At 47.8% G+C, this 27270-nt stretch overlaps 6 protein-coding genes across 6 annotated transcripts; 2 read left to right on the top strand and 4 right to left on the bottom strand.

Moving 5' to 3' along the window:
- Positions 1-1465: 1465 nt before the first annotated feature.
- On the top strand, positions 1466-5423 carry N7473_002537 (C2 domain protein; the record flags this gene model as incomplete). The annotated part of the gene is made up of 5 exons (XM_057148477.1): positions 1466-1828; positions 1885-1920; positions 1978-2352; positions 2414-3901; positions 3960-5423. The coding sequence occupies 5 exons, from the start codon at positions 1466-1468 to the stop codon at positions 5421-5423; spliced, it is 3726 nt and encodes a 1241-aa protein (XP_057012131.1).
- Positions 5424-5625: 202 nt separating this feature from the next.
- On the bottom strand, positions 5626-6336 carry N7473_002536 (tetratricopeptide repeat protein; the record flags this gene model as incomplete). Its single annotated transcript, XM_057148476.1, has 1 exon — positions 5626-6336. One exon carries the CDS (start codon positions 6334-6336, stop codon positions 5626-5628), a length of 711 nt encoding a protein of 236 aa, XP_057012130.1.
- A 2446-nt stretch (positions 6337-8782) lies between these two features.
- N7473_002535 (glycosyl hydrolase family 81-domain-containing protein) lies at positions 8783-11816 on the bottom strand (the record flags this gene model as incomplete). The annotated part of the gene is made up of 9 exons (XM_057148475.1): positions 8783-9276; positions 9340-9419; positions 9467-9549; positions 9610-10039; positions 10101-10388; positions 10440-10663; positions 10721-11109; positions 11165-11567; positions 11631-11816. The coding sequence occupies 9 exons, from the start codon at positions 11814-11816 to the stop codon at positions 8783-8785; spliced, it is 2577 nt and encodes an 858-aa protein (XP_057012129.1).
- Positions 11817-17312: 5496 nt separating this feature from the next.
- Positions 17313-18995, bottom strand: N7473_002534 (uncharacterized protein; the record flags this gene model as incomplete). Its single annotated transcript, XM_057148474.1, has 1 exon — positions 17313-18995. The coding sequence occupies one exon, from the start codon at positions 18993-18995 to the stop codon at positions 17313-17315; it is 1683 nt and encodes a 560-aa protein (XP_057012128.1).
- A 1054-nt stretch (positions 18996-20049) lies between these two features.
- Positions 20050-21033, bottom strand: N7473_002533 (uncharacterized protein; the record flags this gene model as incomplete). The annotated part of the gene is made up of 1 exon (XM_057148473.1): positions 20050-21033. The coding sequence occupies one exon, from the start codon at positions 21031-21033 to the stop codon at positions 20050-20052; it is 984 nt and encodes a 327-aa protein (XP_057012127.1).
- A 3306-nt stretch (positions 21034-24339) lies between these two features.
- Positions 24340-25582, top strand: N7473_002532 (uncharacterized protein). The gene is made up of 3 exons (XM_057148472.1): positions 24340-25096; positions 25165-25242; positions 25291-25582. The coding sequence occupies exons 1-3, from the start codon at positions 24615-24617 to the stop codon at positions 25442-25444; spliced, it is 714 nt and encodes a 237-aa protein (XP_057012126.1). The 5' UTR covers positions 24340-24614; the 3' UTR covers positions 25445-25582.
- Positions 25583-27270: the final 1688 nt, after the last annotated feature.

Here is a 27270-nt window from a genome sequence, read left to right as displayed (position 1 = left end):
AGGTTGTTATGCGACCGCGAGTGGCCAGGTGAGGTTCAAAAGTGGGCGGAGGTGAGAGGGTCCCGTGGCGATAACAACGTTTATCGCTTGACTGACTCTGTAGGTGAAGTATAGTGACTCTAACCACGCGTTATTTTTCAAATGTAACCAATCATTAGAAATTTCATGCTTAACCTGATCTTTGGCTTGATGGATATACAATAGATACTTTTCACTGATGTTGGGATATTTTCATCCCTATTAGGTACAAGTTTACAACTTGAGTCGCTAGGCGCCCGGTATATCGCTACATAACACTTGCTTATAACGCGGCGCATTGTATAGACATTTCAATATACGCATGATATTCTCGTAGTGTTTAATGAATCAGGCTAACTTGAAAATACTTGGTTAGCATCCATATACTCACCAAATCATTATAGCCCTTAACCACCTGAGCCGTCTGAATGGTCTAAAACGCCGGTAGTGCATATCTTGGGCGACATAGCTCTGTGGCACTGTGCAACTCGAGAAGTAGCTCTAGAGTCCCTACATACAATAGCAATCGAAACTTGTAGGTAGACTCAATGAAGAATGCGATCTAATTTAATAGGTGCTGATCACCCAGCTCACAGATCGTCATTTCAGGAATATGGACACTCATTTGATGAACCGAATTATGCCTGTACAACGCGATCATTAGCTACCGGCCTGCAAGTAGGTATTTGAGTCTGAGGCCCGGCGGATATGTGTGACTAGAATCTGTTTCATGGCAAGGCTAGATCGTGCATTATGCGTGGTAGACATCGTTGATATCATCGTGAGCGCTTCTAGTGACATCATGTATAGAATCCCAGTGTTGAAGACAGAGCATGATCAATGCGAACATTAAATCTGCCAGTATTCCTTCCAATAATCTTTACTATCCATTACTAGCTATGCCCTAAATTGATTGCTCAAAAATGACTTGATTAGGGGTGTTTCCGAGTAGCAGCTCGTTGCTGAAGACTCCCGCCCATTTGTATGAGCTCACAACGCCAAGACCAGTATCCCGCCGGGCTGGACGGAGAGAGCAAGCTTCCTAGCAAGTATGGAGCAGTGGATGTGGGGAACAAAGCGGATCTCCAATTATTTATGGCTTCGAAGTTGCAGATAATTGATGGACCCGCCAATGGTAAATTGCCAGAGGGGGTTGGCATCGTCATATGTTATTTCCGGGTTGTCGACCGCCGATGACGTAGTTCTGTGTAGAGCTCTGACCGCGCTGGCTGCCAGGCCAAATGAGCTGACATTTTCCCCCAGGGTCTATATCAATCCAAAGTCTAGTTTGCCTGAACTGCTCAATTCCTCAGCTGCTTCCTGGAAGAAGTGGGGGTTGCTGCGAAGGAATCCTGCTTGACCACTTCCATCTACTTACACCCGTCCCCAGTACATACAGTGATACCTCGCACATACGCGCTACTTGAATCACCAATTTACGACCACGATGGCGCCTACTGGCCAAGGAACTGGGGAGCCCAACCAACATCGTGTTGGCGAGCACTGGAGCGGTACCAATCCCATTCCAACAGTTCAGAAATTCGTCGAGCGCCTCGACGTCGAGAAGAAGGAGCGAGACCGCAGAATCGACGAGGAGGACAAGGCTAGGAAGCAAAGGGCAGCCTTGAAGCAACATGAGCAATATAAGTCTGGACGACCAAATGATGGATCGCAGGCGGAAGTCATGGCCCATGAGGCCCGTGAGGTTGCTCAAGCCAATGTTCGCATGGTGACAGATCCGACAACTGGGAAGGAGATCGGAGTCGAGGACCAAGATCCTTCCTCAATGGAGGCTGTCAAGAACCCAAAGGTTTGCTACAATATCTGAAATAGCCTTACCAGCGCGATTGACTTACCTGACAACAGTTGACTGTGCCTAATGCCAACCTCGGTCGACCGACTGTGAGCACATTGCCATTGGACCTGCTTTATAGACGCACATGCTGATAAATCTCACAGGAGCACCAAACTAGCCATGACCAGGAACTCTCCGAGTACAAAGAGAAGCAAGACATCACTGCTCCTCCCGATCCCATGGCCGAAGGAACAACCTCCGACGTTCCCATTCGCGGCGAAAAGACCAACGTTCTCTTCCATCCTACTCCGACAGTCTCGTACAAGCCCATGTTTGATCAATTGGAGAAGCGCGGGACAGCACTATGTATCGCCATTCCGTTTGCCATCATTGTTCTCGGGAGGACCTTTGGCGGCTCCCTCCTCGGACTTATTCCCCTGGCTTTCTGCGTCACTAGTGGTGTTTGGCTATGGGTACAAGAGGTCATTAAGAGCGGCAAAGAGATGGAATGGAGTAGTGAACAGATGCGCGGTCAAATGGTACACCCTCTTCACTTACTGCTTTGATCTTGTGACGTGCTAATAAGAGAAAATTCTAAAGGCCAACGTGAATCTACTTCCAGAATCTGTCGAATGGGTGAACTCTTTCCTGTCTGTAGCATGGGGACTCATGAACCCCGAAATGTTGACACCAATGGCCGACACGATCGAAGATATCATGCAAGCGTCCGCTCCCAAGGTCGTCGAGAACGTTCGAATCGCCGAGATCGACCAAGGGAATAATCCTTTCCGCATTCTCAGCATGCGTGCTCTACCAGATGAACATGTTCAGAACCTCAAAGATAATATCCATGAGGAAAATATCAAGAACAAAGATCCACAAGAGGCTGCTGCCGCCGAGGAAGGTGGAAGCTACTACAACATGGAGGCTTCTTTTGCATACCACGCTAAGCCAAGTAGTGGATCCGCTTCTTCCAAGGCTCGCAACATGCACATGCATTTAGTGTTCTACCTTGGTATCCGTGGCCTATTTGGAGTTCCGTTCCCAGTGTTCGTCGAATTGACCGAGCTGGTCGGTACAGTCCGAATGCGCTTCCAGATGATGCCAGAGCCACCATTCATGAAGGAAGTGACCTTCAGCCTGGTGGGTATTCCACACGTGCGTGCAGGCTGTGTGCCCATGATCCGTCGTGGTGTCAATATCCTCAACTTACCCTTGATTTCGAAATTCGTCAACTATGCCATCAGTGCTGCCTGTGCCATGTTTGCAGCCCCCAAGTCGATGACCATGGATCTTAGCATGCTGTTAAAGGGTGATGATATTCACAAGGACACTCTGGCACTCGGAGTTATGTGGATCCGTATTCACCGTGCCGTCGGATTGAGCAAGCAAGACCGTCGCGGTAGTGAAGGTGGAGGCAGCGACCCGTACATCAACCTGTCGTTCTCCAAGTATGGGAAGCCCATGTACTGCACCCGTGTTATTACGGACGACCTCAACCCCATCTGGGAAGAAACGGCCGCGCTTCTCGTCACGCCTGAACTGATCAAAGCGGACGAAAACCTGAGCATCGAGCTTTGGGACTCAGACCGTAACACGGCGGATGACATCTGCGGTAAAGTTGAGCTACCCATTCGGGAAATGCTCCAGCACCCAGGTCGCATGTACCCGCAAGTCTCCAAACTGCAAGGTCTCGACGACGGCAGCGAGATGCCAGGCCAGTTGCACTGGGAGGTTGGATACTTTGGTAAACCCAAGTTGCGGCCTGAGCTGCGTACAGATGGCAAGAAGAAGGATCTTCCTGAAAACCTGAAGGGAGATCCGACCTTTGAAGATGAGAAGGGTACTATCACTAACGAGGAAGAAGATGCCGTTGTGCATACACCACCGGATCCCATCTGGCCTAGTGGTATTGTGCATATCGTTGTGCATCAGATCGTCAACCTCCAACTTAATAACATCAAGGGCAGCGAGGGGAATCGTAAAGGTAGAGAGTATGAGCCTGCCAAGCCGTTCGGAGAAAATACCGAGGAAGAGGGTGAGCATTTGCCTACCAGTTATTGCAAGATCATGCTCAATGATGAATTGGTATGTTCTATCTTCCTGCCCCTTTCTCGTCAGGATCAAGCTAACAAGGCCTTCGTAGATCTACCGAACTCGCCCGAAGGCTGTTAGCTCCAAGCCTATCTTCAATGCTGGAACGGAGCGCTTTGTCCGTGACTGGCGATCTGCCGTAGTCACAGTGACTGTGCGAGACCAGCGCTATCGTGAGCACGACCCGATTCTGGGAGTCGTCCCCCTCAAGCTCTCCGATCTTTTGCAGACCAGCTCCCAGGTCACTCGCTGGTACCCCCTCGACGGCGGCGTCGGCTTTGGGCGCATTCGTATCTCTATTTTGCTTCGCCACGTCGAGACGAAGCTGCCCCCTAACATGCTTGGCTGGGACGTTGGCACCTTTGAGTTCGTCAGCAACAAGATCCTTGCAAAGGACTATGGGCGACAGTGCAAGATCAAGCTACGCACTGGTGGCAGCACGGGCAAGATAACCCGCAAAGCCGGAAACCTCGATGGCAAGGATCTAAGCTACGATATCTCCGAAGAAACCTTCCGAGATAGTCTCCGCATGCCCGTCAAGCATAGATACCGGTCCCCCGTTGTCTTCGAGTTCCACAACCAAGGCAAGCGAGGTGCAGCCGCCTACGCCGTCCTCTGGCTCCAGCATCTAGTCGACAATGAAGAAACCGACATCGACCTCCCAATCTGGACAACCAAGGCCGGCGCACGTCTCACACAAAATTATATCACCGAACAAAATTGGAAAGCCAAGGAAGTTCCTGGCCTGGAAGATCTGACCGAAGTCGGCCGGTTGCAATTCAAGTGCAAGTTCTCTCCCGGCATCGACGAGTCGCACGAGCAATTCGTCACTGATAATGACTCGCGTGAGACGTTCGAGACTTGGGAAGCCTGCATGTCACAGGGTGTCCGTTCGCGCACTGTCTCTGTAGAGGTTCCCGCTGAAACTCAAGAGAAACATGAGCAGTCGCTTATTGACGGACGCGACGTCCTCAAGCAAGCTGACCCTAATGAGCGACGTAGATGGATTGATCGCGACGGACATGACTGGAGCGGTGCATTTGGACATGACCCTCGCGCATACACGGATTCTAATGGCCACAAGGTAGCTGAGCCTGGATGTGACGAGCCACGACATGACCCCGTCACCCCGCCGCCACTGAAGGGTCAGCCATCTCATTCCAGCGAGCAAAATGGTGTCCAGGCAACCAACGACCAGGCTGATCATCTTACTGACGATTCAGACGATTCTGAAACCGAATCGTCCTCCTCATGGACCCCGTCGACGGTCAGTCCCACTACCACTGCGGATGCGGGACCATCTCAGGCCAGCAGTAGCCACATGAGCCAGAGGCAAATCAACAAGGCGAATCGTCGAAGCGAGCAACGTCAGCAGCGTGGTATGATGCAATGGAAACCTGCGAGGAACGCGGTCTTTGCGAAAGATGAGGCTAAGTTTGCGTTGAGGAAGATGAAGAAGAAGATTGGGATGGGTGATTTGACTGGTCGAGAGCCGGATATTGAGACGGAGACTTGAGCAGAGGAGATGGGGTATTGGGTAGTTCAGTAGTTCATTTGGAGATTGGTTGAGTGTGTATTTTATTTCGGGATTGATGTAAAAGGCGTTGGTTGAGGATTTTGTGACATATTACGATGACTATGCTTATGCCTACATGAACACGAATTGCGATTTTCAATTCGAAGATAATAATGGCGGATTCAAATAAGGGGTAAATCAATTAGGGCGGTAATTCCTCATCCTTCCAAATAAGGAACGAACTTTGTTCTCTCCAATGACCCGTGTACAAGCCATAAATATCTCTCGGATCGATCTTCAAAGACCTGGATCTCCGGCTTGCACTGGCCCGTCCAATATCGTACTCTGCTTTGGCTTTTTGTACATCACTCAAGTTTAGATATACATCGCCCAGCTCGCAGTGAAGAGACTCCCATCGGTGGAGAGGGGGACCAACTAAATCGTGGTTAGTTTCATGCTCCTCGCACAGGTCCTGGTAGCGGCTAATAGCGCGAATGTGATCTCCCAAACGCAAGCTATGGCGTGCCATATCCCACTTGACGCGGATTCCAACGGCGCGAGCGCTGCCTATATCTTTCTGGATTTGTTCTGCTTCGTAAAGGCTTTGAGTGGCTTCTTCGACATTTCCCTGCATCAACATTGCTTCAACACCACTTATGAGAGCAGATGCAGTGCCGACGGATGCAATCGATGCGATGTTGGCGTAAAGTTTGGTGCAATGCTTGAAGATAGATACAGCATCATCAATTTTCTGCCTTCGCATCTGCAAGTGGCCTTGCATCAATTGCGCATCCACCAAGAAAATATTCTGGACTTGGGGCGCTTGGGATTCGGCTACATATAGCCTGTCAATCATGGCCTCTGCTTCATCGAGAGACATACTTTCCAGATAAAGTAGTGCCAACCATGTCATTGTTGTACAGGTCAGAGATGCTGATTCTCCATGCCAGGTAGACTGCAGGCCGAGGGACTGGAGAAGCAAATCCTTGGCCAGTGTTTCCTCGTTGCTGTATATGGAAAGAAATGAAGCAAAAGTTATTTGATAGCCCTCCGATATACCGCTGTACCTCTTTATGAGATCCGGGTTATTCATGCATTTCCGCTCTTTGATGCACTCCAATTTACTCGCTCGAAGAATCGGTCTACGGTGAATAGAAACTTCCTCCCAGTCATGAGCTGACAGTGAGGCAGCTATGATGGCAGTCGCCTGGAGCATCAATTGACAATCCATATTGTTCCCCGCTGGTATAGCCTCGTTTTGCAGATCTTCTTTCACACTTTCACAATCATATGAACTGATAGAAGAGGTTTTACCTCTTTACTCCAGACTTTTTATATGGTTATCCTTCGCTTATTACTTTGATTACTATCTTTTCTTTTATCTAATCTTTTATCTAATCTTGAGATATATGCTAGCCTTTCTAAGGTATAGAGAGAGATCTCTTTTTTACACATAGAATATAGGGACCTGTGAAATCGACGCCGAGAATGACAGCCTCTGGTACTAGAAACGGTCGTCCTTCCACCTGTAACTTTGACGGCGCTCCGTTTGCTGTTCACCCCCGTTTATCTGCACCCAACCAGGGCTGTAATCATCCTCCTCTTGTCCTGTTGTTGGCGCTTGACTTTAATGATTATTCTCCCCGTTTCCACTGGCGACCAAAACGACGCCGAACTTGGCTCCCTTCTGTATCTAAGCTTAGGTCCCGCCCTTATCGCATAGCCTTGTCGAGCGCCTATAGGAAGCTTCGTCCTTCCTCTCTTTCGGGTATCTTTTAACGCCCTTCCTCTCCCCTCAGCCCAACTCCGCTGCTTGATCGACCTTGAAATACTTGATTCCTAACTCTCAAAAACTATAGTAGATTAGATTATCAAGGGCCACTATATAGCGCTACACAACCCCGCGCTACTAGCGCAGGAAAACGCAGATCTACGTGCAGCGAATGGGAAAGTGGTGAGGAAGCGTACTCAGTCGACTAAACAGATTCCCTGCCAGAGGGCCTACAGTCAGTTGCGCAGCTAGGTTTGCCAGCAGACGCACCTGTGGGTGATTCCCGTGCGCAGGGCGAATTACCTATCCACGCAGACCAACCAGCTGTATTGGGTGTAGGGAGATTAGCCACAGTATCAATTCATGTAAAAATCGCTATATTTAGCTGAATCAATAGGTGTTGGTGATCCGCTCGGCCGTGGATGACATTAGTGGCAGAATACTAACTATTAACCAAGGAGGATGCGCTAGGGCAGTCTAGTCGAAGCAGACAGGTCGGGACTCGAAAGGAATAGGCAATTAGAGGAGGACTCAAAGCCATGCAAAATACTGCCAACAAGGCTGGGTAAACGCCATACAACACCACCAAAGGGCGAGTAGTGCGAGCACAGCAATCAATGCTGAATAGATCAATTAGGTATGATAAAGACGGCCGATAAAAGATGCGAGAAATTTACTAGATTGATTGCAATAAATAACTAGTAAAACGTGTGTGTCAAATAGTATATATCCGAAAAAAGATGTGTGCCCCCCCTCCATGAGGCCTTATCGCCACGACACTCCAAATCAATAAATCAAACCTACAAATAGTGAAAAGAGCTCTATCCAACAGAAATTTAAATCAGATCAAACTCAAGAATCAGCAAGGCCAAAATAGAGAATAGCCTATTGCCCAACCGAGTAAATCACCAAACCCGTCAGCAGTCCCCCCACTACACTATGCAAAATTGAGGTGTGGGGGAGTTAAGTAAGGACGTGTATATACGTAATCACCGTAAGCTTGAATATGGAGCTATTGAACACTTGCAGTAATTTGAAGTTCTAAAATTGGTGACTGAAGTTTGAAAGCGGTGTCATATTTAGGGAAATATGAGTAAGAGGACGTTGAAGAGCACGTCGATATACTATTATTGGTGGACGGACGTAGAAGAACGCATCTCTCGTTCCCGGCAACTGTGATATCATAATGTGCGTCTGGGAATATTTTGTGCCGCTGGGGAATCGTTCAAGATGAAGGGAAGCCCCTTGGTCAAACAGTCTGCTTGTTCTCGTTTTCTTATCAACAACCTCCTATTATAAATTTTATATGTCCTGCTATTTGCTAAAAGGAAGAAGGAGAAAATGATCTATTTCAGTATTGCTAACTACTGTAGCGAAACTAGAGAGAGAGAAATAGAAAAAGCCCTAGGACAGTGGGGTCCCTGATAGGTACGTAGGAGCCTCCCATGATTTACCATGTTTGCTTTCCATCCCAGACCTCTCCCAATCCCATCCCAAATCGCAGAATCTATCGAGATCGTCAGACGGTCCTTCACCCTGACATATTGATGGATTACAATAGACATCACGGTAAGACAATCCCAATTTATCAGGAGTTTGTAAATTTAAATCCCGAACTCGCCGCTTCATTCTTGCCATTGTTGATAAGTGATCCATCTCCACTAATGGTGACGTACAATCCATTGCTAGCCGCCTTGATGGAGTACACACCAGCCGCCGCTCCAATCTTCTGGCGGATCACAAACATCTCCCAACTTGAGGCTATGCTCCGAGTCGCAGAGAGGGTGAAGTTCCCCGACTGATCAGCTGTCACAAACTCTCCTGTACTCATGAGCTGGAGCGTGCCGGAGTTGGGTACGAAGGAGCTATTGAAAGTGGCAGCACCACTGACTTCGGCAGCTGAAGCGATCAGATTTGAGTTTGCACTGGAAGTGGCAACATATTTTCCTGATGACGCGTCCTGGATGAGAAATTTCCCGTAGGGGTTAGATGGGAGCGTGTCTTTGCCACAAATTGGCACTCCGCTTGGGTTAGGTCGTGTCCCAATGAAGAAGAGCTCATTAGTGTACGTTTGACCGCTGCCTGAATTTTGATTCAATCAGGATATGATCTGAAAATTTTAATGTAGGGAGAATGGGTTCATACCCCAAGAAGTGATATTCGCACTCCACTGGGCCGCAACTTGTGGGTCAATGTTCGAGTATGCATCAATGATGACCGATTTCCTGTCAATTATCAGAAACAATGCATGAGATGCTTAAGCAGAACATACCATCCATCACCAATACTTGGGTCAACTAGTTCGACCATTGTGTAGTCCCAAACATTCTTAACCCATTTGGCGTCGTAAAGAATCTGTAAGGGTCATCATTAGCCGTCCCTAATCGCCGAAAATGAACCCTAGTGGCTGCTCACCTCATTCACAGGTTGAACTGGCAGGATTTGGATTGCCGCAATCTCGCTCTTCTGGCTCCCCCAGAACAACCACGCGCCGGCTTGCCAATCCTCCACGTTACCAATTGTGACAAGGTCTCGCAGGCCTTGCTCGGGATATGGATTGTTCGGGTCGGTCGATGCCTGATTCGGATAAAGATGCCAATAAACCTGTGCACCTTGCATCTCCGTAGCCAACAGGAGCTTTGCAAAATTTACTATGTCCTCTGAAAGTGCGACAGAAGCCCAAAGAAGCGCACCATAATATCCATTTACAGCCTCACCAGTTGATTCTTGGTCACGGCTCCCGGCACCATTAGCTATCCCCGACGCCCAAGAGTGTCCGGCGAACCAGTCTCGGCACCGGGTAATGGGGAAGTAAGGATCTTCTGTAGATGGGTTTATGATGTCCCTACCCGTAACCAAACGTCAACCTCAGAAAATCCAATGGGTCTGTGAAAATGAAGACGTACCGTGCAAACCAGCTAATAAAGCTCTTGTGTTGGTTCAACCAACTCTGATCGTACTTTGCAATAACCGCTGCAACGGCCAAGAAATATCCATAATGAAAATGATGGTCATTGTAGTATCCGTTCCCAAAGTCGACCCATGAGTTATTTGCTCCGGCCTTATTGATGACGCCACCCCAAGCAGTTTCGTATGCGGCCATAGTTGTTGCTGTGGAGTTGAACCATTGATCAAAGGAAGCTTCAAGGTACTTGATGACTGGCGGAATCAGATCATCGCGGCCAAGATTGTCACTGAGGGAAGATTAGCATCATCCTAGATCCTGTGAAGATTATTGTACGTACGCAATTACTGCTAACCGTGCAACGGCGTTCATTGAACCTCCCCAGAAATAAAAGTCACCAGGTATAGGCGCTTTAGCAGGATCAAGCTGTCCAACCTCGTATTCCAGTCCCTGAATAACAGCCGACGAACACGAAGAATCAAGCTTTCGTGGAGGATCCCATACGATTGTTGTGAGGTTGTAGGCCAGTTGCCATTCATTTCCAAGGGCTGGGTACATATGCCCCTGTCCGTACCACTATCAGCACTTGCTTGAGGGATATAAATAGTGGGAGATATCTACCTTAGTAGTCATATATGATAGCGTTGTCATATCTGGAAAATTCTCGTTCTGCATCGCAAGCCGGTGGTGTGGCCAGGTAAGCATTAGAAGATTTTCTCCATTACCGACCGTATTCCAGCGAAAGCTAACTGTTCCAATTGTGTTTGACAGGCTGTAAGTTTGCCCCACAGAGACTGGGTAAATCTGGTAATGCTCGTCAAGAATCGTCTTGTGGATGGGATCCTCTAGTTTTACGACTCGAAGAACGCCCGTGAAGGCTTCTGATGCTGCAATTGTCCCAGAAGACCCGGCCGTAGAGCTCGCTGTGAGCGTGATTGGGGTGAGACTGTAGATAATGTAGGTCGCATTCTTGGTATCAGTCACAGTAAACTCCGTGTTATTTGCGGTTACTAAGAAATATCAGTCAGCTCATATGGGTTACAGAAATCATAAAAAGGAGCATACCGTTTCCGCCATTCAAGAGCGACTTGCCGTTGAAGGATTGAATCCCCCCGTTCATTGCTGTTAATATTGGAGTCGACTGGTTAAATTGGAATGTAATATACGGTGACCCCGGAACTCCATAAACCGTCATCGACGCATCGTTCTCGAAATACTGCAAGGTAACAGTTTGAGTATCCCATGCAGTCGCTTTATGGTTACTGAACTTCCCCGAGTGTTCGGTGAAACCAACACGCCAATCCTTCTGCGATGGTTGTTTAATTGATGTCCCGTCAAATTGGCGGTCTGCTCCGAAGCCGAACACAAACCCTTCTCCCACCAGGGATGATTGGTAAGGGAAGGGTCCTGCGGCAGTTGCGTTGCCAGGAGGAGCAGCATATGGCGCCCACCACCCGTTTGTGGGAAACTAAACATATATGTCAGAGTAAAGAGCTATATCTGTGTGAGAGATCCTGGTAAGTTGTCTTACTGGAGGATCAAATCCCATAAAGAACGAGCTCACTGGAGGAGCCGCACAAGCAATCTGGCCGCCAGTGATGCCACTAGGACTATCAGTGCCGATGGGACCTAAGGAATCGCGCGTATTCAAGGTAGGTAAGCTGCCCCTGCTTGCAGCAGTGGTAAGATAAATAAAAAATGGGAGAAGTGATAGCATCTTTCCAGATAAAATGAGAACAATCATATGTATCCGATAAATGAAAGCTTGAGCATCAGAACATCATCTACAAAAGTGGGAGTAACTGCACCTTTAAAACAATGGGCAAAATATCCCAATATAGACCATAACAGAATCAGATCCACTCAACGCGGAGTTTCGGGATTTGGGTGTAACCCTAATCGGAGATTAGTATAGCTTAGAATCCATGGAAGTATATTTCTACAAATGAGCTGGAGGTTCTCTTACGAGAATTCGCAATAATCCATTGTTAATTTACTTTTACTCTATCGCCTGCAGAATCAAACTGCGAAGAATCAGTGCTGGCATCCTACGCTACGCGGCTGCCGGAGTGGCGGAGTGGCGGAAATATTGAAGCCGCTGATAGTTCTGTATCCCCCCTTTCATTGTCCCTATACAAAGGTATGAGACATTACTAATGGCATTAAACCTATAGTCCATATTGTACTTGCTGATGATACACACCAGCGAAGTGCGTTCATCCCCCATTACGTTCAACCACATGACGCAATATAACTATCTGCATCGTACTCACTACCATTCTACCGCAAGAAGCTCAGAAATTTAGCTCTGTGTGATATAATGCCCATTAAACATTAGAGATCGTGAACAACATCCTTGTTTGATGCTTCGGTTCTTCAACGGCGTACCAGCAGTAAGTCCATTATACGCTATAGTTTTGGTAATGACAGTTGATAGATATGGGTTTGGTTAATTTCATCGAAAGACCCCTAACTTTTGAATGTCTCGCGAGGAAGCCCATATTGTGCTTGGACTAGCAATAATGAATTCAAATCCGAGAATCGCGCACTTCCCAGAAGAGCAGCGTCGAAACCAAGTATTTCGCTGGAATCAAAGCACGCTTTATCGAACCGAATGTTACGACCTGCCACATATTGTATGGTCCAGGTTGCCAGTCATCGTATCAGTTCCGATGTAAATAGTTCCAATATCGCAGTGAAATAACAGATGTGTAAGGTTCCATCCCAAGTCTGCCTGGACACCGATGGTTGTCTTGGCCCGAAAGAACTCAGAAGTCAAATCCAAGATATACCTATGGTGTACCAACGGTTACCAACGATGGTATAGCCCAACTTCTGGCGTTTTAATACGTGTATTACTTTGTTGAGCGGCACAGGCGTGAAAACCAGAACGTGTAATTACCCGGTCTACTCGAAGTGTGTATGGAAACGGTTGTGGACAGCCGGGATATGTGAAACCTGAATCTTCAGATGTCTGCGGTCTGAGCGTTTTCTCTGCAGGATATTCTCTGTAAATTGTTGATCGGCAGCTGGTAAGCCAAATAAGGTTGCTTCTGCATCGCGGAGTTGCGGAATCTAGTTCATAGCAATAAGGCGGGACAGCTCATCTCAGTGGCTCCCTCTGAGTCATGAATCGCTTCCCCGGCAGACAGATCTGGGGTCTGAGTTTAGTAGGGTTTGACCGTCTAATCGGGGTCGGCTTTGAACGTGAACTTTGGGGCCCCGTTCCACCCAAGCTGGCATTGCAAGGATTTTTCGGTATCTCCAGTCCCCGAGGCTAAACCAAAAACAGTATCTGCACCGCCGCGTAATTTTGAAGTGATTACCAGATCTGACATCTGAAACTCTAGGTGGCACAATTTCTGTACTCCTATTTGCCAGCCTCTCTATTCTAGGTTCTGCCTAACTATTCTAGCTCTACTGATTTATGGCTTCTAATGCAGGGGAATCACTCCCAGGTCTTCTTCAGAGGTCTCTGTATCGCAATTTTCACTGAATATCGCGACTTATAGCTAGCTCGAACGAGTTGTTTAAGCGTAAACTATATCATATATCAGAACTAAACCTATAACCGCAGATTTCATTCTGGGCATTTACCGTCATAGAGCACTTTACACGAAACTGATTTCGGAATAATTGGCCCCTACAGTACGAGGCGCCGAATAATTAGTATGAAGCGTCGACTACCTGGCCTTCCTAACTATCTATCTACTAGGGCTGGGTGTCTTTCGTATGGCATGGGTTGAGTGCGAGGTCAATGTACCTTTAATTCGAAAATCAGTGACAACATGAACTAACAGAACCTGAAAAGGGCACACGCCGATGCGCGCTAATCAAGCAACCAAAACGACCAAAAATTATAGACCTTCATATTCACTCATGCCTAGGGCCAGTATAAATAGCGCATATAACTACTTCAGTTAGAGAGTAGTAGACCTGACCGCGTAGCTAGACACAGAAAAACGATTCATTTATTCTTCCTGATGTAATTACACGTTCACTTTAGTGAATCGTATGAAATTTCTGCTTTACGAATCTCTGTGATCAATAATGAAGAGCGTGTCTCGTGTTTCTCATGTTTCCCTCCAAGTTCGACAGGGCTGTTCTTGCGAGCATGCCGTCGTGCGGATTTACGCCTGGAATGCTCCAGTTACTGTAGTCATGATTCACTATTCCAACCCGTTCCTCTTCTCGGCCCCCGTGTGCCATATTCCTATCTGATGGTCCAGTGGGCCGTAAGCAAGTCCCCCCGCTATTAGCGGTACTGTTACAGCCAGGAAGAGATCGTGGATCAACTTGTACCATTTGACGAGAGAGTCAAGACTGGGAGAGGAAAGGAAGAGAAGTCTATCCAGTGGGAGGTGTTTGTCATGTCTCTCGATAAGAAACACCTTCTCTTATCATCCCGATTTGGCCATATTTGTTCCCATCGTCAAACCCCCATACAAAGGTCCTCTCATTCTCGTCCAGATCGTCACAGGTACTGCGATCACGTACGAGCATTCCTGTTGATGTCCGAGTTCCACGAGATCAGCTGCGCCCATGTGGTCCCTGTCAACTTGCCAATACTCGAATAGGTATCTCCAGACTGGAAAGCGTATTCCTTGCAACTTGCAGTAATAGCCGCATGAATAGCATTGTCACTAAGAGTGGAGCTGCGAGAACCATTGGTGATAGAGCCCGAATGCGCATAGCAAAGAGTCACCAGCTTGCACCGAGGCAGCTAGGCTGAGCAGTAGAATACCCTTCATCTTTGAGTACCAACGCGCGTCGTCATAAGTAGGACAAAAAAAACATAAAGAGTTCTGACAAGATTCGAACCAAACAGCAAGGCACGTCTTCAGTTCGGAAAGAATCTGCTGTCATCCAAGGCTCATACACGAGATCGACCCGCTAGTTTTTGTCGGGTGATGCGCAAATAGCATAACTCGTTCCGGCAGGAAGTATTGTTGTAAAATCTCAGCCTTCACAAGCGGCAAGAAGTAGTTGTCAGGAACGACCATTTTATGAGTGGGTATCGAGGATTGGCCCCCAGCCCTTGCCTTGCCCGTTCAAGGCTTGTTTGGTTATGCTAAGAGAGGGATGGAGGTTGAAGAATCACGTGGTATTGATAATCTATCACTACAGCAGTTATTGAGCAGGTGCTGGTGCATCTCACGACTCCTCTTGGTATGTGCTTGCCTATTTGCTATGATCAACCAAGGGCACACGACCGAGTACGAACTAGTGCGCTAACGCAAGCTGGTCGAAGGTATGCAACATAGTCGTCTCCAGGTGATATGGATTTTTTACCCCCCAGATTTTAACAACGCCATACAGGATGTTGAGGTACTACGTAGCTGAGCGTGGTGATTGTGTACAAGGAGCAATTGCTGGCCAATTTAAGCCTTACAAACTTTGCTGCAAGTTTTCACGCCCCCTCCACTTACTGCAACATGCTTCAACCCGCCGCTTTGTAGATACTTTCGGATGATCAAAAGGATGTCTTATGCCACATAATCAATATGGAATACCTTATCAGATTACGAGACTTGGTCAAGCCTCATATCTCACAAAGAATTCGACTTCATCAGGTGTATACCTGGGTCCGAACATTGACAGAAAGTACACTCGGCGCGCACAATCAAATCCATATTCTTCATCCAAGGCACTTTGTTCACGCCGTCTTGACATGGAAGAGATGAGCCGATTGGACCAACGATGCGCAGCGATTTCTCCCTTTGATCGGACTCGTGGTCTCGACGATTTTCTTAGGGTCACAAAACATAGATACCAGGCTTAGTTAATCAGTCTCGCTTTGTTTATGACCAAGGCGGCGCTGTACTGCTCAGGGTTTCGCGAATTTGCATATAGCGAATTTGAAACCGGGGTTGACCAAGAAACGGTCAAAAGGATCTTCTGGATATAGAATTGGCCGGCGCTTATAAAGCAGAACATTCGTGATAGAGAAAGACGAGCCTTTGAAGGGGATTAGAGTTCCACTTTTGCCAGTTGCGTAGGATTTTACTTAGAGGTGCCAATATGATGACAACAAGTTAAGTTCTTTGTAGCAAAATCATTCACCCTGCTCAACCCCCAAGCTCAAAGGAAGTAAGTATCCAACAATTTAATGCTCAAAATATTAAATGCCCGATTCTCTTTTCACCGATAGCATAAATTGGCAAAGATTTTCAGAAAAAGCTGGAAGCATGACCAGTTAGCAACGCCTCTACGCACTTAAGAAGCAATCCCAATTACTTGGAAGTTTGGGGGTAGCACCATGTTCTTCTGTGATGAGCTTGAGGAAAGAGGAAGTTGTCAACTCATCCTATATGTGCCGTTTGGATATTGTAGGAAAAGGTAAGAAGGGGATGACAGGCGGAAAGCAAGAACTCAAACCGGCTGCAAAAACTGAACCAGCCCCTTTTGTAAACTCATCAGACCTGCTCAGTGAGCTGATCAGATCAGGGCGCTCAGAGACGTGCTCAGATCTAGTCAGTGAGCAAAAGCGGCGAGAATCTGACCACCAATCCGGATGGGGAAAGCCAAGACGTGGCATAGGAAATCCGGTCGGTAGGTGTTTCCTAATTTGGCCTATAATTGAGGGCTTTGACCGCCGCCCCAGGAAAGGCCTGAGGTCTAGGCATTTTATAATGTCGAGATTAGCCAATTTCGAAGTATTGAAATTTCATTCAAAAAAGGAATTTGATGACTAGGTTATAGAATCAACCTGTAATTCTGCCGTGATTGAGCCACGGTTTCCAGATTCCTGTCCGGTCTACATGTATATTCATCGGCATCCGGTTGAGCCTCTCTCGCGTTAAGCATCCTTTTCATGAAAGGTGGCTTCCTGTTTTTTTTTCAATCCTATCGAACACGAAATTGGTTCTGCGGAGGCCATTGTCCTTAACAAAATTGAAGGAAAATTAAAGGTAATACTTAGCCTGAGTCTTTCACTCCAACTGAGCAACGGTATCCAACAATCCATTCCAACAGCAGTCAAGTGGATGCCGAGATGTCAAGGTCCCTCCAGCGTAGTTGTATCGCAGCAGGCTCTTGATTCGGCTCTCTGACTCGACAGTCCATCCTAGCGTGGACCGTCCTCGCATGACCTGCTCAAGTTCGAAAATAAAACAGCGTAATCTCGTAAAGTCATGATAATATTAGGAACATAGATAGGCTTGAAGAAAAACAAAAGAAGAACAGGAATGAAATCCATGCCCTGTTTTGCCCACTAGTTATCATCCTCCTCCTCCTCCTCCTCCTCCGTCACCCAAGACCGATCACTCTCATACCCAGGCGCAGGATGCCCCAAAGCCCGTGCCAAAGTATCAAGAATATGTGCCGGTGGCGGCCCATACCCTGCCGCAAATTGATGCCCGAATTCGTGCAAGTCTAAATCGTCCTCAAAGTCTATGTCCTCGTCCTCATAGTCATCGTAGTCCATGAGATTTCTCAAGTCCCACATTTGGAACGGCACGATCAGGAAGTCTACTTTGGTCTCCTTGAATAGATCCCTTAGGCTGATGAAGCATTCCTCGGGTGTCTTGCCTTCCGGAACAATTTGGCCGGGAAGTTTGACAGGCTGGGTAATGTCTGGGGCGAGGACCTTGAACTCGGTCAAATTCGGATACAGGCCCTTTTTACAGTCCTGTGCAATACGGCCAACCATGTCGCGGATGGACGACTCGCAATCTGCGACGTGCAGCTTTTTGAGAGAAGGTGGGAATTCGGGATGCGCTGGCAATAGAGCATGCGCAATGTAGACGGTTTCTAGCGCGGAAAAGTCACGGAATGAGCCAAGCTTGCCGCGGCGAGAAAGATGTTCTTCGAGATTCTCCAGGTCCCAGGGATCATAGGCGAATGTCAGCGAAAGATTCTGAAGGGTATCCTTGTGCGGAAGGATGGCGTCGTAGAGCTGCGGAGCGTTGAACTCGGGCTTAATAAACGCGTATGCGTCATCTTCTTCGTCATCGACATGGAAGTTCTTGTATGAGAAGGATATGAGTTTTTTACAGGCTTGCATGAATTTTTTCAAGCTACCGGCATCTAAATGGCTCCGGCGGAAGCTTATTTTCTCCGCCGTGACTGTACCAGGTGTCCAGGCGTTTGGGAAGGCGGCGTCATCAAGAGCGGAGTATTCAAGGATGACCTCTTTGAGATTGGGGAGTGTGAAGAGTCTCTGGTAAGGTGCAATGCTAACACCGAGGAAAGTGTCTTCGCCTTCAAACGTGACCGATTGAAGCTCGGATAGCAATGATGGATTGCGGTCGAAGAGATCATCAAGCGGTCCCATGTTAACGTAGGCTGCCGGAATGAACATTCCACGGACATAGGGACACCTGTTGACCAGAAGCGCTGTAAGGACGCTGAGATCGAGCTCCTTGAACCCGGAGAGCCAGGCTTCCTCCTTATCACCCAATTGAAGCTCCTTGATTGCGTTTATGAGGAGCGCAGAGTCCTTCTCAGAAGGGGGTATGGGTCGCTCCTCGTCCAGGGGATACATGACGTCAAGCTCGCGGACGTGCTCTCCAAGCTCCGGGCGGAGATATAGAGCTCGAGCGAAACATATGGTCTCGTTAAGGTAGCCACGTAGTCCCTGTTCCTCAAAATTATAGAACAGGGAAGGTTGGGCCACATCTCGAAACCGGCGAGAGACTAGACAGAGGTTCCGCAGATCCCTGTAGTGGGTACTAAACCCTACGCCGAGCGGACCCTTCTCATTCTTGTTATTGATACCGTCCGTGTCTTTGTTGAGTTTACTGACATCATCTCCATTGGCATTGGCATTGGCATCATTATCATGCTTCTGAGCGGGTATTTTGAAAAAGTCCGGCGGGAGAGGACCCCTTAGAGGGGCAACAAAGAAGATGATGCGGCTCAGAAGCTCCACTGGGAGATCCTGAATGTTGACCATGATGAGGAATAATGACCGGATTGACTTGAAGCCGGTGTGATGGATCCAATGCTGAGCAAAAAGTCAGGGGCTCAACTATGTGTTGAAAGGCCAACGCTGGCGCGTCCCGACGCGTGAAGGTTGGTCCGTCGATCATCAATCAACGTCCAGAATAGGAAATTAGGGCCTGAAGATTAGGGCTTCTGCCTTATCGGACGAGATACATCACATCATAGAGAAACAGTGTCATCTCGGTTTCCGTGAAGGGTTCAGTATCATGAGGGCATATAGTATTCCACCCTGGAGCATGCTGTTAATTAAGTCCTGCCATGATGGAGTTAGTCAGCGATAGAGATGATGACTCTAAGAGGAGGACAATAGAAGGTGGTTGGGAACATAATAGGCAACCAATTGATCTATCGTGTCCTACGTGTCATGATATTCTCATATCGATACTCTGCGAGTTGTTTGTTGGTATACTCTTCCAGCGAGACAAACCACCCTTTACAAATGGCGTCCATTGATCCTCTTAGTAGCAAACAACTAGGAAATGTTAACTACCCAAGTTAGTTAACTAGCCGAACTGCAAGCTGCATAATTATCTGCATCCTCCATCACCTGCCAAGACCACTTATGCACCCTGTCGCACATCTTCCCGCGATGATGGCTGTTTGGCCTTGATTGCCATGTCGCGATATTTCTGGGGTTCTAACAGCCACGGCGCTTGGCTTTTACTCTAATACTCGCCGGACGATCGGCTTTACTTTCATATGGTCTAGCTACAGATAGGCAATGGTAAGTTAGAAACAGACCGGCAGGTGAATAAGAGAAAATATATTATATTCAAGAAGAGAATGTACCAAGGTGTACCTTGGTCTCAATAAAAGAAGTAGTATGTAGTAGTATGCGATGTCTCCCAAAAACAGGACTAATCCACAAGCAAAAAGCCACCAGCGCCTCTATATGTGATGGAAAACATGATTCGTCAAACAGAATAGTATATATGCGTCGCCATTATGCAAACAAGAGCAAGAAATATGCAACATGGTAGGATTTGCCAGTGCCAGCCATATAGTCATTTGCCAGGTGGCTTGTCAGGCGGGGGATCAACCGGCTGAGGCGCAAGTATTTGCATCGGTACCTCGGGATGAACATCGTCAGAGCTGGCGCTGATAGGGCCTAGCGTCCACCTCCACTCGCGCCGCCGTTTGAGTCGACCCTGGCGGGGAGTCTGTGGTGTAGACGAGGCGTAGGGATCTGTGTCGAAGCCGTCGAGGAGTGCGACGGCTCGGACTTGTCGCTCAGCGCGCATGGTGCGTCGCTTTTTGCGCTCTGTCTTGGACAGCGGAGTATTGGCGACGCCATCATTCGGGCTCACCTCGTCGCTCGAGGCACTGCTCGTCTCGGAAAGAGACAGCAAACTGGCTGAATCAGAGTCGTCGTCCTCGGCAGATTCGGGGTTTGGTTCTTCTGCGATGGGGTCTGCCTTGCCGTGCACAGCCTCGATGGTCTCCTCTTCTTGGAACAGGTCTAGGTGCTGCGCCGTGTAGCGCTCGGTGCGGATCTCCTCCTCGAGTGGATTCCGGTAGCTGACTTGCTTCTTGGCGGGGAAGAAAACCCGGCGTGCGCCTGCGCCGCCGGGCCCGCTGGTGCCTGCGGAGATGGATCCAGAGCGACGCCGCGAGGTTGATTCAAGCGGGGAGTTGCGTAGGATGCTGCGTACGCCTAGTGGGAGTTGGTATGGGCTTCGGTAGCTGAAAGAGTTGGGGTTGTTGTTCGCATGGTGGACGTAAGGAGAGATGGGCTTGTTGCTGTTGAATCGAAGGCTGGGAGGGGCCTTCGAGGAAGGCGAACTTGTCGCGGAGGCGGGGGAGGCGACATCGTAAGCGTTCTTAAATGTGTTTCGAACGGTCGGCGATGCGGTTCCGGCTGCGAAGGAGAGAGAGAGGCCGGTGGTGGAACTGCCGAAAGTTCGTGGAAGGGAGGTGGTTTGTAGGGTGAGTTTGGGTCTGGAGGTGATGGATCGGTGGTCACCTGGAGGCGACGAAAGACAGGACATTGTTGTCGAACATGAAGGTGGTGGTGGGTGAGGATAGTTGTCAGATGAAGAAGTGTAGAGGTGTGTCATAGAGCATGACGTGGGGGAAAAGGCTTCAAAAAAGAGAGATAGAGATCTTCTCTGCGAGGGCCCCTCTTGAGTGTTGGAGTGTGTCAAGTGGTGGGGAGTTTGCGCTAAGAATAGTTGGCGCTTGCAAATGTGACGAGGTGATCGGAACGTCACTGCCGCAGATTATTATTATGGAAGTATACTACTGAGGTAGTATACTGCAGGAGATAGCAAAATCATCCATCAATCTCAAATTAAATCTGGGATTCTCGATCTACTCTTATTTAACAATCTCGAGATCTGGAGAAAACAGAATTTTTTGTTTTTCCTTCTGTTCTGGGCATGTGGATGGGTGGACAGGCAAACTATTGACGCCACCACCAGCCCGGTCGGAGATGGGGATCGGCCTCGACCCTGGCCTGTTTTGCCCGTTCTAAAATAAACTTAAACAGGCCAGGTGTAACAACAAGTGATCGATGAGAGATAAATTGGAGATTTGACGATCGTGGGGCCAGCCATGGGGTCTGTAGGCAATCCTATTTCCTCCAGAATACGGGAATAGGAACTAGGCAAACCAATAACTGATCTCCACCATCTGCTATCATTCTATTCTACAGCTTTGAAGGATTGTACGATGGTCGGTGTCAATGATAATGTTAGCGTGGTACTTTCACCCCTTCTTCATGACTAATACCCTCTCCAACCGCCTTCCGAATAGGGATTAGGGCAATACCATATGTTTCAAACCCTTCCACCTAGCCACCTAGCCACCTACCTTCCTACCTACCTACCTACCTACCTACCATGGAGACTAATCACGAAAGATCCGATCATACCCCCCAGGCCCCCCAGGCCCCTCATACCCCTAGCCATAAAGCTAGTCGTGATCAGCGCATCGCAGCGCGTACACTGCGCGCTCAGGGGCTTACCTATAGCCAAATTGCATCAAAACTGGGCATTACCCAGCGTCAGGTCCAAAAGGCTTGCACTGATGAGAGGCCTACACCACGTAAGGCCCCTGGCCGAGGTCGAAAGCTATCAGAAGAACAGCTTGATGAGATAATCGAGTTTATCTCATCTTCGAAAGAGACACGACGGATGCCGTACTCTAGGGTTATAGAAGAACTACAACTCCCTATTAGTTCTGTCACCTTACGAAGGGCCTTAGCTAGACGTGGATATCATCGATGTAAGGCCCTTCGAAAGCCTCCGTTGTCCGACCGTACACGAGCACTGCGTCTAATCTGGGCGCTAGAGCACGTTAATTGGACGCGTGAGCAGTGGGAAAAGATATTATGGACTGATGAGACCTGGGTTACATCGGTCTATCATCGACGGATCTATGTTACGCGTCGGGCTGGTGAGGAATTTGATGATACTTGTGTACGAGAGCGAATTTCTCGTGCACCTGGCTGGATGTTTTGGGGCTCATTCTATAATAATAAGAAAGGCCCTTGTCTATTTTGGGAGAAGGAATGGGGCACTATTACTGCTGCTCGATATACAGAGCGAATTGTGCCTCTTATCGACGGTATGGTTTCGCTGGCTCGCAATCATTTAGATCAACATCTAATTGTAATGCAAGACGGCGCACCATCTCATCGAAATCTCTTAACTATTGAGGAGCTTCACGATCGTGGGATATACCCTATCGACTGGCCACCGTATTCGCCAGATCTTAATCCAATTGAGAAGGTTTGGGATTGGATAAAAGATTGGATCGGTGATCGATATTTGAAAGACTATGATCGTAAGCTATCTTATGATCAGCTACGCGAGGCTGTGCGAGCTGCTTGGGATGCGATTCCTACAAGCTTTTTAGACCAGCAGATTGATCTGATGCAGAAGCGCTGCCAGGCTGTTATCGACGCGCAGGGGGGCCATACACCTTACTAGGCGGTAATATATTGTATTATAGTGGTTTAATTACGTGAAGTCGTAATAAAAGGGTGGCAGAATATTAGTCATGAAGTAGGGGTGGAAGTACCACGCTAACATTATCATTGACACCGACCATCGTATACGAAGAAAGACGATTCCTACTGTAGTTAGTCATCCTGGTGGCCATTCCTGATCTCTCATAGGCAGTTCTATAAAAAGATCCCAAGAGATCCCGACACCAAGTGGGCCCCGTTCATCGAATGGCCGAGGCCGACGTGATTTTTCTGAACACGTCGGGGATGTTGTTACTTGAAGAGTTTTTTTGTCTCTGTTCATATAGCCGATGGACTCAATCATGAGGTTAGTAGTAGATGCTCTCTACTTTCAAGTGTGGTCTTCCTGTCATATAGTTCTTGTCTGTGGAAGTTGATAATATTTGGTTTTGTTCTAGAATTCTAGAACGTTGGCCGACGGGACCAACCATGGTTTGCCCAGCCTACAACTAAGTATGGACTCCTTCAACCAAGTCTCTCGCCAGCAAACTATTTCCGTCTCCTTTCATCGTATTTCCTCATCTTCCACAATAAACTTGGTTCAGTTTTCGCCCTCGCATCTCCTCACCTCAACTACACAGTCCAACTCCAACACTCCACACGTGCCCAAACGGCAGTCCGTGCGCAATACTTCTCTCGTCCATCTCCTTGAACTTCCGCAACACTCCACACACCATCTAACAAAACAGGAGTCCCACCAATAAATTCAGCCCATGCTTTGAGAATATATAACCCATTTAATTCAACTTTCAGTTTTGATACATTTGATACTCCCATCGGATAACACACAGCTGCCCCGTATTCGATCAAGAGGATAATCTCCACCTCCCCAACTATTATGACCGTCCATGGGAGATTCAAACGGTCCCTCAACTCTGGTCGGGATCCACCCCGTATTTCAGAAGCCCCCAAGCCCGAGCATCGTGTTGCTCGCTTACGATAATCCTCAAGTTTCATACGACACGATGATGAGAGAGGGATATTGTTGTTCCTACACTCTTGACCTCGTAAAATCAATCTTCTATCTTGAGCGATAACGCAAAATCCACTCCAGGGAGTTGATCGATCTGCGCCCCCACTTGATGCCACCCACACTGTAAACCTTTCTCCGTGCAATACGAAGTGATCGCCTTCGTAATTCGCGTGGATCGTCGCCAGAATGTCGATTCCGTCCTGATCGAAAAAGGATATGCTCATCTTGTGGATATGTGCTAATTTTGTTGTATTCATTTGAATTGTGGGGTAATTAGAGTCACAACTACAGTATGTAGTTAGCTGGAAGTTCTGCCTGACCTTTATCTAGTGCTAGTCACATGACATAACTGACCGCCTCTGGATCCTGACCGTCTTGGTCTACATAACTATGACCCACATATGACCCACATACGAGCCTCACCCTTTACTTCAGGCTTTGATCTACCTTCCAATCGACTTTCTCCCACTCCCACACCCACAGCACCAATCCAACGCAGCTCCGATGACATCCTCCATGCCCTGGTTCCGCAAGGGCGCCGATCCTGGAACTATCATCATCCTTGATAAACCCTTCCCTTGCGCATGGAAAATCCTTGAGAAGCTGAATGAGTATGACCATCAGGTATGACCACTCTCGTCCATTACAGGATCCTCAAGAATCTGGACGAGCGTAACTCTCAGGCCACTGTGGAGCAAAATAAGGCATATGGCTTCCGTTCTTTCGCATCGGCTAAATTTTTATGTTGTGATCCTCAACGACGTTCCGCACAAGCTCTTATGCGAGTCTACATTCAAATTCCCCATCGAACAACTGAAATGGATGACAAGGATACCAGAGGCCAACAGGCCACCGCATGGACCCCGCAAGAATTAGCCGCTCTGCTCGATCTAACTGAAAAGCGCTCAAATATCACACCAAAGCTCCTCGGACACAAGACTGGTACTCAGGATCCCTCAGGGCTAGTTCCAGGTGGCTTCATCATATGGCTTGTTTGGGAAATTGTTCCGGGACTACGCCTTGGTGATAGAGACGGCGCCGGTCCATTTTGGGGTCTTGAAAGCAATGAAAGAGAGCAAATCCGTATATCCTTTCTGAAGGCTCTTGAGTAAGTTCGATAATCTCTCCCTCTCTCTTTCTCTCTATCACTGAATCTAATTATTATGAATTCTCCAGCAGGATCAAGGAGTATGGATGGTACCCGAGCTTGGGCAGAGCAAGAAATCTAGTTTGGCACCGAGAGACTCAAAAACTGTATGTGAACCATGATATCCTAGCTTACTCACTTACTGATTGATATAGCTACTTTATCGGTCACTTCAGCAAGACCATGAAGGGCAAACCTATACGTTCGGCTGAGCCTGCCGAGCTGATCGCGACCTTTGAGCTTGCTTTACCGGACACTCCAGTCAGATGGAAAGACTGGGATAAGGATACTTCACGCTGGAAATGGTAGCTAAGGAGGAAACAGAATTTTGCGTTTAGTCTCACGTTGATCTTTGCTCTACTATGCTAGGAAACATTACAATCATGTACTTGACAGCTACGGCGAACGAGATCACTCTATCATAGGCATTGTGCGTCTACGGCGGTGCGTAGCGGCCATTCTCCAATGCATAATTATTAAGCAAGATTTACTGGCAGAATTTACGACCAAGTCACGTTTCTCCACAATTAACTATGTACTTTCGAAGTAGCCACATAATCTGTGCGTCCAAGGCTGGTTCCGCATGCCTGTGCTTGTGTCAAAAGCCGCGTTTGAGAGGGCTAGCAATCCAACATGATAAAGACTCTGACAAAATGATACTGTTCCCCCCCGAAGACGTGCTTCCTCTTTCATGATGGTAAATTACTGGAGAATACTCCAGTCCCCATACTCGACCAATATCTACCTTCCGTAGGAAGATTGTTTGCTCGTACGTGGTTAAGAATGCATATTTCAGATCTGACTCAAGCATATACTTCGCAATTTGGCCTATAGGGATATATTAGTAAGAATCCTATCCTATTAATAGCTTGTTATACTAACCTAGTGCGTGCCTCAACGTTTCTTCTTCGGCACCTGTCTCAAATTCATTGACGAGGTGTTCGAGGCAGTGCTTTTCTATCCAGGGAACTTAGCTTCTCCTAGGACCTTAGCAACCTTGGCTAAGGTCATAAGCACAAAATCAGGGGCCTTAAGGTATCCTTGATACGGCGGCAGGGCACCCTTGAAGGATCCTAGTTTGAGATTCTGATTCTGAGACGGACTGAGCCGGTGAGGTCATTGCCGGTCAAGCTGGAAGCTAAAGCCCGCGGGCTTTAGGCCTGGCTGTTGTATGTAATTGCAACATCTGTCTTAAAGTTGGCCCATGGTTGGAGGGCTCCAACGAAGTGTATCTGGTGCAACGCGTGCCTGGTCGTACGGGAAGAGGAAATGTCGAGATCAGGGAGAGGTTCAAGCAAGAGGCTGGCCGCACTGTAGGAGACTGAGGTTGCCATGGTATATTTGCCGTTGAGGTAGTTCGTTGAATAATAGGAGCTGTGGTCTTGTTGCTAAAAGCCGTCGGGGAGGTTGTTGGAGAGGAATGGCCTGGAGCTTGAGTTTGTCTGGTTTAAGGATGCGAGGGCTATTGTTCGTGGTGCGCGCGACGAAGGATTTGAATGGGAGTGAAAAAATGGAGTCCTAATTCTCCTCAATCTCACATTATCATCTGAAATGGTCAAACAAAATATTAATTGGCGATGCTGTGGGCGCACGTGTGAAATATGAACCAGTGTTTGTTATTGATGTATCGGCTCCCAATTCTAAATTGGAGTAAATATAGCATGATGAGCCATTCCTTATAATCTCCCCTCGTTATCATCATGTCACTTCTATATTCTTTTTCGTTTATTTTCCTTCTCTCTACGTTCTTGTCTGACACTGCAACGTCCAAGATTGAAACCACCACGTTCTGTCAAGTCCATTGAAAGTACTCTTATTTAGCATTGCTTTCTCCTGTCCATATTCAGCTTTCATTAATTTTTTCTGTTCCAAAAATGTCACATCCCCTGTCCATTCAATCCTTTGGGACGATGTCGATCATATTGCTATCGGCGCTGCAATGTGCCGCTCTTGAGAAGCCAATCCCCCCGGAACCAACTCGAAATTCTTCAAGCATTGGCGCAGCTTGTAACGGCAATGGCACATCTGCCACGGATAGCGCTGTCTTTACATCACAATTTGTCCAAAACCAAACGGTGCCACTGAGTTGGGTTATGGGGGTAGTAGCACACCCAAATGATCGAGATACGGTTGAA

Source organism: Penicillium subrubescens (genome assembly GCF_028828155.1).
Source record: "Penicillium subrubescens strain IBT 31985 chromosome Unknown utg000002l_segment0_segment0, whole genome shotgun sequence".
Classification (NCBI taxonomy): Eukaryota; Fungi; Ascomycota; class Eurotiomycetes; order Eurotiales; family Aspergillaceae; genus Penicillium; species Penicillium subrubescens.
The sequence above is the reverse complement of the archived record's forward strand: the minus strand, read 5'-3'. Positions and strand labels throughout refer to the sequence as shown.